General features: G+C 35.7%; 1 protein-coding gene across 18 annotated transcripts in view; it reads right to left on the reverse strand.

The window, feature by feature from the left end:
* FMR1 (fragile X messenger ribonucleoprotein 1) overlaps positions 1-12482 on the reverse strand; it is a 62430-nt gene that overhangs the window by 153 nt on the left and 49795 nt on the right. For 4 of the 18 annotated variants that reach the window (XM_007507245.3, XM_007507256.3, XM_007507248.3 and 1 more), the window contains 4 exons: positions 10000-10195; positions 7669-7848; positions 5668-5750; positions 1741-3738 (listed from right to left, as the gene is read on the reverse strand). In XM_007507245.3, coding sequence (XP_007507307.1) covers positions 3577-3738; positions 5668-5750; positions 7669-7848; positions 10000-10195 — 621 coding nt within the window. In that variant the 3' untranslated portion in view covers positions 1741-3576. Of the gene's footprint in view, positions 1-1740; positions 3739-5667; positions 5751-7668; positions 7849-9999; positions 10196-12482 lie in introns of those variants that run through there. The other 14 variants (XM_056808996.1, XM_056808990.1, XM_007507252.3 and 11 more) reach the window with 7 other exon arrangements.

Raw genomic sequence — 12482 nt, forward strand, 5'->3', positions numbered from 1 at the left:
GACTCACTATTAAATAAGAGGGAAAAGAAGTTGCAGTGAGCAAAGTAATTTTTGGTATTGATTACATTTTAGTGCTAAATCATTCTAACCACAGTAGAGTGTTTGGGTTAAACAAATTAAACAAAAAAAAATGCATCCCTTGGATGCATACAAGGCTGTTTAATTATAAGCTAATGCATTTTTCAAAGTTAGACTACTTGCCTATTTAGTGAAAATGCCGTTTGTCACTTACTTTGGATAACATCCAGCTAAGTAATTTTAAATGGACAGGAAATGTACCAAATTAGAATAGTACCAAACCATCTTTTTTGGCTATTGGGCATACCTAATGACCCTCTGAAGCATTTAAAAATACTTTTCTAGAGTTAACAGATGTCTGAAGAGGTGAGCAGATCTTACGGTATATAACCTAAACATGGCCCAAACAAGTAAACACTAGAAAACAAAATATAAAAATGACAGTGTTTCTTGGTCCAACATCTAGGCAAACTGGTTTTCCTCTAAATTTTTGGTTCCATTTAGGTTTAAACAATGAGCTGTAGGGACAAGATATTCTATCTTCTTTTTACAAAGATTTCATTTTTCAGGACTGAGGTGTGTAGGACAGAAATGATCTGGAGAGTGGGTAGCTGGGTGGCTCAATGTAATGAGTCAGGCCTAGAAATGGGAGATCTTGGGTCCAGACCTGATCTCAGACACTTCCCAGTTGTGTGCCCCTGGGAAAGTCACTTAACTTCCATTGCCTAGCCCTTACCGATCTTCTACTTTGAAACCAATACAGTGTACTGATTCTAAGACAGAAGGTAAGGGTTAAAAAAAGGGAAAGAAATGATCTGGACTTTCTTACCAAAAGACCAAGATAGTCAAATGGTTTCATTACAAAGACACTAATAATGGCAACCCCAACAAAATTCTTACTTATTTTTCTTTTGCCTTGTAAATAAGTATCATGATAGAACATTACTGGTATAGGCAAGGCCAGTGTTGTCTATTATTGTAATTCCTTAACAATATACTGGAACTTTTTCATAGCTAGAAATAGCATAAAAAATGAAGTTTTCACTTGTGCCTTTTAAGGACACACAAATATTTGTGAAATATGTATACACTATCCCACAATAATAATTTTCTAATAATCTCCCACCAAAGTTATGAATTTGAACATATGCTCAAAATTAAGATTTAAAACCAAGAATCAAGCATCTGTCAGGCTTATTTTTGCTTTGTTCTAAATGAGATTTTTTAATAAAACTTTAAGATTTACAATTCCCATATTTTTGAAATTATTAAATAAGCTTTTAAAAAAACCAGGATTATGAACTAAGACAAACATTTAACTTTTGCACACAAATATTGAAAAAATTAGTCTTGGCCCCAATGCCATCCGAAAATGACGATCTTGGATGAAGCAAATTACATTTTAGTAATCAGTCATTCACATTTTAAACTAGTTAGCACCTCACTAAACTCTCAACTCTTGAATACAAAAAAGTTACACACATATAGCGCATGTCATAATACCACAATGTGTTTTGTACCATTTTATCAGTAATCCCTCAATGTTTTAAACCACAATGCCAAATTCCTGGAAATTAATAGATTAACCGACAACTTCTACAACCTGTGAAATATGCAATAGTTTATGAGTTAAGAGTTGTGACAGAATATACTTTTTAGGTTTCTTTTCCTTTTGTCGAACTTGTTTAAAGCAATCATTTGTAAGGATTGCATCAACATCAGTTAGCAGAGGAAGACCAAACTTTATTGAAACTGCTTGCATACAAAATATATTGCACTATAACCAAACAGATGTCAACATAAAATCCAATCTGTTGCAGCTAAATATGTACAGAGAATATTGCCCAAGAGCAGTTACATTACAAGGTCAGTCTACCTTGGTTAATTATCTACAGTATTTTAACCAAACAGCTTACAGATGATGTGTGCAAGGTACCAGTTTTTTTTTTCTCAAATGCTATACATTCCCAAAATAAATAACTAAAAATCAACAATAATGTTTGGCAAGATTTTAAAGACATTTTAATATTTGTTAAACCATGTGCAGTTTCTTGCGATTTTTATGTTTATTTGTATGCAAGGAAAAGTAACAGTAAAAAGGAAAAGCAAAGATAAATGAAACTCACAAAATACATCAGAGGCAGGTTTGGTTTGTACAGTTCTATATGTAATCAGTGGCACCCCTACTGGAGTAATTTTTTTTAAGAAAAATAGAAAATTTTAAAATGAAGGTCCTCAACACAGTTTTCTCCAGTAAACTTTTATTCGTGATCCCAAAAGGGGAAAAAAAAGCCAAGATTTATCTGCCCATCCCTCACCCCATTCCCTAATTGTATATTACTTGGTATCAAATTCTAGAATGCCTTCTGATTCTTCTTTCAAATCAGGCCTTGAATTTCTAATTTAACAACTTAACCTGCCTCCAATGTTACAAAGTTGGAAACCTGTGCTTCACATAACAATCACAAAGGACATCACCTTCCTACCTCCCCTGAGATAAGCTTGAAATTAAAATTATGAGAAACAATTCTACAATTTGTGGGAAGACGAAATCATGACAATTTACTCAATATAGTTATCTGGCCAAATAGGCAGTTATACTAGCTTGTAACCAGGAAGACTTGTTCCCAAAAAAAAGTTTCTCTTTCAAAATGGAAAGATAGTGATTTCTTGTCCCATGTGTAAAGAAAAAAAATCACACTTCTCTCAACACAATATGTCAATCTTCAGTGCAAAAAACAAAAATAAAATAAAATAAAATAACTAAAAGGCCCCTATTCTTTATACTGCCTAACCTGATGTTTAAGTAAGGAAAAAAAGTATGGAAAGCATGCATTCTTCTATAAAATACTAATTGTCTGGACAGGGTTTGCTACATATATTTTACATTTAGTGTTTTGAACTTCTCTTCCCTGATTTCTGCTTCCAAATAAAATATTCCTACCTGCCAAGATATAAAAAAGGCACAGATCATACAACTTTTTTTTGCTAATGAAAATGACAATTGTTACATCACACATTTCAAGGTCCACTAAGATACTGAAAAAGTGGACCAAAACGTGAACTGACACAGGACATGAAACGACAGAGCATTTCATAAGGACTTTGAAGCTTGATTGAAAACAGAAGCCTAATTTGATTATCACAAACACTATTTATTCAGAAAAAAGAATAAATTTAGCAGTGATTGACCCAATGCAGTAAAAGTCCAAACGAACAGAAAGTATACTAGTGCACAGCTTGATATTTTTAGAACAAAACAAAACAAAATAACTTTTTGGAAGTACATTATGTACTTGAAAGCATATTTTTGAAGTTCAAGATATTCTTAAGTAAATGTTTGTATAATTTCTTATCCTGAAAACAGTTGCTTACAGCCAATAATTAAAAAAAAAAGAACCAAACAAACAAACAAAAAAGGCTAACAGAACTTTTGTCTTCATTTCATGCCCTGCGCCATCTTGCCTACTATTTTGTCTTTGGCCTAACAAAGTTTCTCTAATGTGGAATAAGAATTACTGAAACAGTATAGGAAACATGACTCAAGAACTATGCAGTTTAGGGTACTCCATTCACCAGCGGTTGCTGCCCATCCACGCTGTCTGATTTTTCTTTCTTCTGATTACGCTCTTTACCCGTGCGCAGCCGACTACCTTCGCTTGACGTACTCTGTAATGTTTTAGTGTGGACACTTCTTTCATTATTGTAGTCAACTCTGATCTAAAACGAGTCACATTTATTATGTAATGCATATCCCAACATAATTCCCAATTTGCCTGCCAAGGAGTCTAAGCCTAAAACATAAATACTGTGTGTTAAAGGAAAGTGAGGAGGGAGATAAAAGAATGAAGATTGTAACTGGGACTCTGGTTCCTAAAGTGTGATTACTTTAGACTTTGAGTAGCACTATACCCCAAGGGTTTATTTGGCCAGTTTTGGGTAAAATTTTCCATTTGTAAGGTTAAGGACCAGATTCTGGTGACCCCACTAAGGCACTCTACCCCCTAACCATGAGATGCAAATTAAACATCCATCTGATTTTACTCTCATATTACAAAACAAATTCTACTAGATTTTCAACACTCAGACTTTTCATATCATTTACTTGTGGAGGTTTAAGTTGTTAACCAAAATCCCTCTTCCAGCTATTTTCTTTTCATATGAGAACAGTAGCCAGTGCCCAAGTGAAACACGCTGGTAGAACTAATTCTGACAAGGTTGAGTGAATGCTGTGGAAGAATAGCAGAGTGAAGAACATCAGTGGTGTCATAGCTCAGTTCTTAGAGAGAGAGAGGGGGATTGGGGGAGAGAGAGAGAGAGAGAGAGAGAGAAAGAAAAGAAGAGGAAACAAGAAATGGTAGTCCCACTCTTGGGCCCCAGGGACCCTTTTCAGGCCTGGAGCTAAAAAGATTTCTAAAGATAGGCAGGAAGCTAGTACCCAGCTCAGTTAACAACCTATGTAGCTAGAAACTATGGGAGCCCAAGAAATATAAAACAGCATCATTTCTGTCAAGGTGAAACAGTTACTGATACAAAAAAACAAATCTCACTCCTTGCTTAGCACTCTCTAATTTTCTTTTTCCTTCCTTTCATTTTTCTGATCAGTGAGCAACTACAACTCTTCTATTTCCTTATACTGCGCGTTATTAAAACCTGCTAGAGCTCCCCTGACAATAGAGCCTGTCACAGTCACATCTCACAGAGAGGTGTAGACCACAAAAACATTCAACATACTCCAGAAAAAAACATGTTTATGGAGTATATTATTAATTCTCAACTGATAAGGTAAATTATGCCAATGGAAGCACTAGTTCGTTGCATCTTTAGTTTACACTGTTTTTCCTAGCTCTGCAAAAATATATAAAACTTTTGTAAGTTGAGACAAGCTCTAGACTAGGATTACTATATCAGGGTAATATATAATAAAATGAATCGTTTTGGTCGGTAGAAAACAGGCAATTATGAAACAATTTGTCTTTTATAATTAATATGCTAGCTCTTTTCATTCCTACTACTGTATCACCCGCTCTACCCCCAACCCCCATGGAAAGAGAATAAGCATGATTACTCTTCCTAAAACATAAACATTTTTAACTTCAGTGTTTTTGATCCCTATAACTCTACCATATTAACAGTGACCCACATAAGCAAGAATTGGAATGACCCTTTAAGGGTATAGAAAATCTATTTTCAGTAAAGGACATCTCATTTATCATCTATTTTTGTTATATTAGTTTTTTTTAATTTAATGGTAATGCTAAACAACTACTGAAGCCTATTCAGAATTGGATTATTTGGAGAAGAAGGTAATTCCAATAATGAAGATATATAAAGGGCTGATTGTTATAAATTTGTTCATCAAGAGACTATTCTTTTATTATTAAGCTACAGAAGTACTATAGGCTGTCAAGTCTTTATAAAAGCATTGGTAGTGCTTCTGTAAAAATTCTCATATTTTTCTATCCTTGTCAGGAAGGAAAAAAATGCAGTTATAGTATTGGAAAAGAATTATACTAGTTCAGGTGTGAACTCAAATTTATGCTCTTTGGATATATTTATCACATAATGTGAAACAGGTACACTTTTGTAAAATCTCTTACAACTAAATTCAAAAATTAAATAGAAATAAAAATAAGATACACCAATTACCTGAAGTGACCCATCTGCTGTTCTTCCTTTAGCATCTCTTGCATTCCGCTGACGATTATCTGTTCGAGACTGATCATCGCTCCCTATAAGGAATTTTAAAGTTTCAGCAGTCAAGTTGGCTCAGAAATAAATATTAAAAGCTTTCTAAAAAATTACTCCCACCTTGTAATTTAAAGTTAAAGCTCATTACATCATAATTGCTATAAAACAAAACAAAACAAACTTAAAGTAAAAGAACAACTTGGGCTACCAGGAAATTCTGTGCCAGCTGCAAGAGGTAGGTTTAAGAGATGATCTATGAAAAATTAGCAATAGGCAAGTCAAATCTCACCTTAAGTTAACTATGATTACCCCATAACTTTCCTCCCAACCCTTCAAGCTGTTGAAAAGAACATATAGTAGGGCCCCATATCCACAGGAGATACATTCCAAGACCTACCGTGGATGGCTGAAACCGTGGATATAAGCGAACATCTGCTGACCCCATATATAACGTGATTTTCTTGTATATAACATATGTATAATAAAGTTCAATTGATAAATTAAACACACAATAAGACATTGCCAACATTAAATACAGTAATAAAAGTTCATTGTACATTATTATATAGTACTGAACAGTAATTCCCCCCTTTATCTGTGGGGGATACATTCCAAGACCTACTATGGAAAGCTGAAACTAGGGATATAAGCATATATCTACTAACCCCATATATAATGTGAGTTTCTTGTACATACACATGTATAGCAAAAGTTTAATTGGTAAATTAAACACACAGAAAGACATTACCAACAGGAAGTACAGTAATAATAAAGTACACCATACATTATTATATAGTACTGTACAATAGTGCCCTCCTTAATTGTGAGGGATACATTCCAAGACCCCCAGTTAATGCCTGAAATGTTGGATAGTATCCAGCCCTATATGGACAGTTCTCACTTTAACTTTTAACACCAATGTTAATTTTACTATGTAGTACAGTGTTCTCTCCCTGCTCTTGTCCTTCCCCTCCCTTCCCCTCTCACCCCCAACCCTCCTCCAACAAAACCCTTCAAGTAAACGTAGAAGAACTGACAAGAAGAGAGACCTCCAATGACGGGAGATCACTACAGCAGGCAGGCTGCTGCCTTGGACAGACATCCTGTGCAGAGAAAGAAGACCTTTGCCCTACTCTGCCCACCCAGACCATAGGTAACAGAACCAACAGAAAGCAAAACTGAGGATAAGGGAGGATTAAAGCAATTTACTTTTAAACACCCACTTTTAATGTTTTCCCCAAAATTTCAACCAACTCTTACAGACTCTTTTTATATCTAAGCAAGAATTTGTGTTCGTCCTTAAGCATTTTTATGGTTGTGCCAAAAAGTAGAAGGATTAAAAAAAACACCACGGGCAATAAGTGAACAAATAAACTACACACCAAATTGGGTGATACAAAATGCACCTCATTCTGATTTTTCTTTTTTTATTGATAAAATTTATGTAGTGCTTACTATGTGCCAAGCACTGTGCTAAGTGCTTCACAAAAATGATTTCATTTGATCCACAAAACAATCCTAGGAAGTAGGAGCTGTTTTTCTTATCCCCATTCTATAGATGAGGAAACTAAAGCAAACAGAGGTTAAATTATTTGACCATGGTCACAAAGCTAGTTAAATATGTCTGTCTGAGGCAAACTTGAACTCGGTTCATCCTTACTCCAGTCCTGGTGCCACCTAGCTTTCTCATTTTACCTTAATTATGCTTAGCACCTTGAAAAAGAGTAAAAATAACCTCAAAAGAAAGAGCCATAATTCTATAGGAGTCAGAACTGAAAGCTTTAGAATATAACTGTGACACAACGGGATGTTTAATGAATGATTCCTTTCTATGTTCCATAGCAGTCAACACACCAAATAAATGGCATTTAGACAACATCTTACATTTTCTTAAGAGTTTGGTTTTCTCTCTCTAGCTGCATTGCTCTTTCTTCTTTAAAAAAAAAATTCATTCATTACCTTTGAAACCGCCGCGGCCTCTTCCTCCTTGTCCTCGGGGGCCACCGCCACGTCTCCGTCCGTCTCCTCTACGTAAGTAGTTGTCCCTTTCTTCCTCTGCTGGGGCCAAAGACCAATCACTGAGTTCATCTCGGTGGTCAGACTCTGTTTCAGAAGCATTTGATGCTTCAGAATTAGTTCCTATCAAGAGTTAAAAGCCATATACAATTGTTCATTTTAAAAAAAAAAAATTCAAATTAAAACCTTGGAGAAAAATTCCAAATATCAATTGCATGCCTTTCTCCTCTTGATAAGTAAATTACAGAGTAGACAGAATGAATCTCTTTTCTGTTTACTTTGTATTAATTTTTTTTTTCAATTGAGTTTTACTCAAGAGCTTCAAGAAACATGAGGGGGTGGATTTACGAACAGTTTTAGTTCTTAGTCTTACAAAGAACAACTGATCGATTAGCCCCTTCAATGCTTTTCTTTGCAGCTCAAAACAAAAAATCTTCAAACCTGAGTGGTTCTATACTCACCATCTGAACTCACTGTAGGAAAAATACATTTTAAATGATAAACAAGTAATAAATTGAATAACAAATCCTTGGAAACAAAACTCCTTTTAAGAACAAGCAAATCAGAGAAATACTGGTCAGCTTAGCACTAGAGGTCAGGGAATTAAGAAGAAGTAATGGTGCCATCTCAAAGTTCCAGCTTATAGAGGTGATACCAGGGCCTGGTGCTATCTATGGTAAGTCTTGTTTATCCATAGTTCCTTCAGTTTTGTCACACTCTGTGTGAGCAGGCCTTAAGTATGTATTTTTTTCTACTCACCTTTTACACAAATTTTTTTCATCCCCTTTTACTCTGAAGCATAGTCATAGGCAATTCCTTGGAATAATCAAGGAGTGGGGAAGTTCACAAGAGACTTTTTCTTTGCTGAACAGAAGACTGTCTTGAGAGAAGTAAGAGCATACTCCAGAGGTGAAAGGGCCTGAAAGTCACAACCTTCCTCATTTGAGAACCTCAGAAGGGTATGGTAGAAAAGGGAATTCCAGTCCTAGAGTGCTTTGTCTACCATATCTCTATCTTGGTAGCACTTTCAGACAAAAATGTATGCCATTAAAAAGCATCTTCTTTGTTAATATTGTTCTATAATAGCAAGTTCAACCTGTCTGGATCAGCTGGGTGGAGAAGAGGAAGGAAGGGGCCAACCATAGTGAGCAAGCTGTGTTGAAACATAGTTAAAAAAAAAAAGCAGCCAGCAGAGAAACAATTTGCCAGCAACATTATTTAGTGATTCTCTTAGGCCCACAGAGTAGAAGCAGTCAGGAAGAGGAAAGGATCCCTTCCCTCCCACCACCAGAATACTCCCACCTAGCTAGAGCTCCAACTACCAAACCCAGTGCCAACCTTTCAAACTCAATGCCTGCTATTCCACCATTACAGCTTCAATCCTTTGGGTCTTAAAGGCTTTTCCATCTTCAAGAGTGCCCTTTTAAAATGTCAGTTATTGTGAAAATGCAAGTAAGTAAATACAAAAGGGTTAAATTTTAAGCAGTTATTAGCTAACATCAAAGTGATCAGTTATAATCTTAGCAGGGGTTGCTTTACAACCACGGGGGAAGAGTTAACAGGGGAATGGAACAGGCATGGTTAGGGGGAGCCAAGAAAGAATAAAAGAGCTTAAGTTAGGAGAATGAGAAAGACATAAGTCAAACATGGCTTACTTAATTTGGATTATAGCCAATCACATTGAAATCATCTGGCAAGAACTTGTAAAGGTTGCTGAATCACTAATAGTGTGGCTCTGTGGTCCAACCTATGCCCCTGTACTACCAAGCACATACCTGACGAAACAACATCTCTGGTGCCCAAAATACAAAATGAGGTGGTGTCACAACAGACATATGACTGGCCTTGGGGTCAAGAAAACCAAAGATTAAATCTTGCCCCAGACACATACTGTGTGACAGTGATAGAGCCACTCCCCCTCCTATGAGTCCCAGACAACCCCCTAAAGCTGGAAGTTAGATTTCCATATGTGTTAGCAGAGGAATTCTTTATACCAATGAAGTAACAGGTCAAGGTGAACAAGTCCTCCCCAAATAAGAGAATCTCTTAGAAGTTTACAGACTGCTGGGAACTTTAAAATACCCATTCTTCATACTCACTCTATAGGCTAAATGTGTCCTATCAGACTTTTATTGTATATATTGTGGGATACAGTTGTACAAAATCACATAATCATAGAGGGTGGGGGAGAAAAATGTGCAAAGCACACCAATAACTAGCAGCTCTAAGACCATGAAGAGAAATGATTACTAGGCAATATTCTTCATCTGATACCTGAAGCATATCCAGGACCACGTCTACCATGTCCTCTATTTCTGTAAGGCCTACTACCTCGGCCAAGTCCTGGGCCATCTTCAGTCATGTAGCCTTTATCCTTATCTGCACGATTTGGTGGTGGTCTAGAACTTGCTCCAATCTGTCGCAATTGCTCATCAATTTGCAGTCTCTCCAAACGCAGTTGGTCTACTTCCTGTATAAAAAAAAACACAAAATTATTGTTTTAAAATGGCCATTATATTTATCATCTCCCCCCGCCCATTTTCCTGTGATTAAAAGGTGAACTAGAAAAGTTCTCATCTCAATTTCAAATTTACTATCAATATTGCTACAAAGCAGTCAGGATAATGGATGTTGTGCTTAACTTACCACCAAGATGATCAATTTTTCCAGAATCAGAACACAACAAAACTATAAATGATGATTTGACTATTGATTTTCACACGTGTTATGACTTGCATAGTTGCTGAGGTGGAGATGTCACATGAAATGATTAATTTGCTATTTATGTATTTTACAGTGTCAAAGTGACTCTAGTTTCTTGAAAGCTAATCCATTGGAGTGTTATCTACCAAGGTAAAAAACAGGATTTCAGAGCTTGCCCAACTCCTTCATTTTACAAATAAGACAAAAAGAAGGAACAGAAAAACGAAATGATCTGTCCAAGATTATATAGTAGACAAGTTAGGATTTGAATCCAGCTTCACTTAGGGCAAGTTCAGAGCTCTCACCACTGTGATATGCTTACAGTATGGGTCAGCAATGTCTCTAATCATCTAAAGATATGTTCAGAGTAGGTTCATCACCCGGAGAAGTCAGTTCTCAGATGAGGGTTTTTTTTTAAGTTGTGTTTGTTTAAAACACAAGCGCGCGCGCACGCACGCACACACACACACACACACACACACACACCCCTGAAAACAAACCACCCAAGCCAAGAACAAAATATAATTTCTATAACTAAAGGATATATAATGCACAAACATGAAATCCTTGAAGTAGTTGAAGGTCCAACTCCTCTATAATTGGCAATTTATTAAAATACTGCAAATTTCATAGAACTCTAAATATCTGGGCCAGAAAGGATCTCAGATAGATAACTTCTCAAAGCTTTCATTATAAAGATGAAAAAACTGAGAGGCCCAAAAGTAAAATTTCTCTAGTCAAACAGCAAGAGTGGGAAGAACTTACAATTCTGGATTTCCAATACTCTTTAACATCAAGCTACCACATCAAGTTATCACATATTGAGCTACCTCCAAATTCCTAAAATCTAGGTTACAATTCTGAAAAACAGGCAGTACTGATATAAATTGGTCATCAATAGAGCAAAGTACTATGATTTTGTTTCTACAAAACTTCCTCTATCAAGGTAGAATGAATCCTATCTATAACTTAAAGTTTTAGACAATAATTCAAATAGTGTTAGAAATAAAAATACTAAAAATAACTTTAAATATATATGTCTATGTTAAGTACAAGTGTCTTATATTTTGTATAACAGAAAGTGTGGAGATTGTGCTAAAATATACATGCTTTAAAAACGAGGGCTTTACAGAACCAGGAGAACATTGTACACAGAGACTGATACACTGTGGTACAATTGAATGTAATGGACTTCTCTACGAGCAGCAATGCAATAATCCAGGACAATTCTGAAGGACTTATGAGAAAGAACACTATCCACATTCAGAGAAAGAACTGTGGGAGCAGAAGTGCAGAAGAAAAACATATGATTGATCACATGATTCAAAGGGGATATGATTGGGGATATGTTGACTTTAAATGATCATTCTAATGTAAATATTAATAATATGGAAATAGGTTTTGAATAATGATACATGTAAAATCCAGTGGAATTGCTCGTTGGCTCCAGGAGGAGGGGAGGAGAAAGAACAAGAATTACATAAATCATGTGACCATGGAAAAATTTTATTAAATAAATAAATGAAAATTGGAGTGGGGGAGAGGTAGGTGACTAGGTGTGCAGAGGATAAATTAGGACCAGAGTCAGGAAGACTAGAGTTTGAATCCTGCCTCAAACACTTACTAGATATGTGACTCAAGGCAAGACATGCATTTGCCTTGGTTTCTTCATCTGTCAAGTGGAAAAACTAATAGTATCCCCTTTCCTGGGTTGTTATGAAGATCAAATAAGATATTTGTAAAATGAACTACATAACCATAAAATGATATGTAAAACACACACAAAGAGCTTTACCAATCACCTATAAGGAGAGAGGTAGAATACTGTCAGGAGATTTTGCTGAACTGTTTTTCATTGTAATGAAGGAGGAATGATTTGGTGGTTGAGAAGGTGTATCCGAGAATGTGTGATATAAAAACAAAAGGCACCACACAAAGCTTTTAAAAGGTTAATATTAAATAAAATATACTGAGGTTGATCTGAATCATGGAAACTGATTTTGGTAGATGAAGTATTACAGAACTACAAGATTTAGCCTTGAAAAACTACCAGG

Source organism: Monodelphis domestica, chromosome X (genome assembly GCF_027887165.1).
Source record: "Monodelphis domestica isolate mMonDom1 chromosome X, mMonDom1.pri, whole genome shotgun sequence".
Taxonomy (NCBI): domain Eukaryota; kingdom Metazoa; phylum Chordata; class Mammalia; order Didelphimorphia; family Didelphidae; genus Monodelphis; species Monodelphis domestica.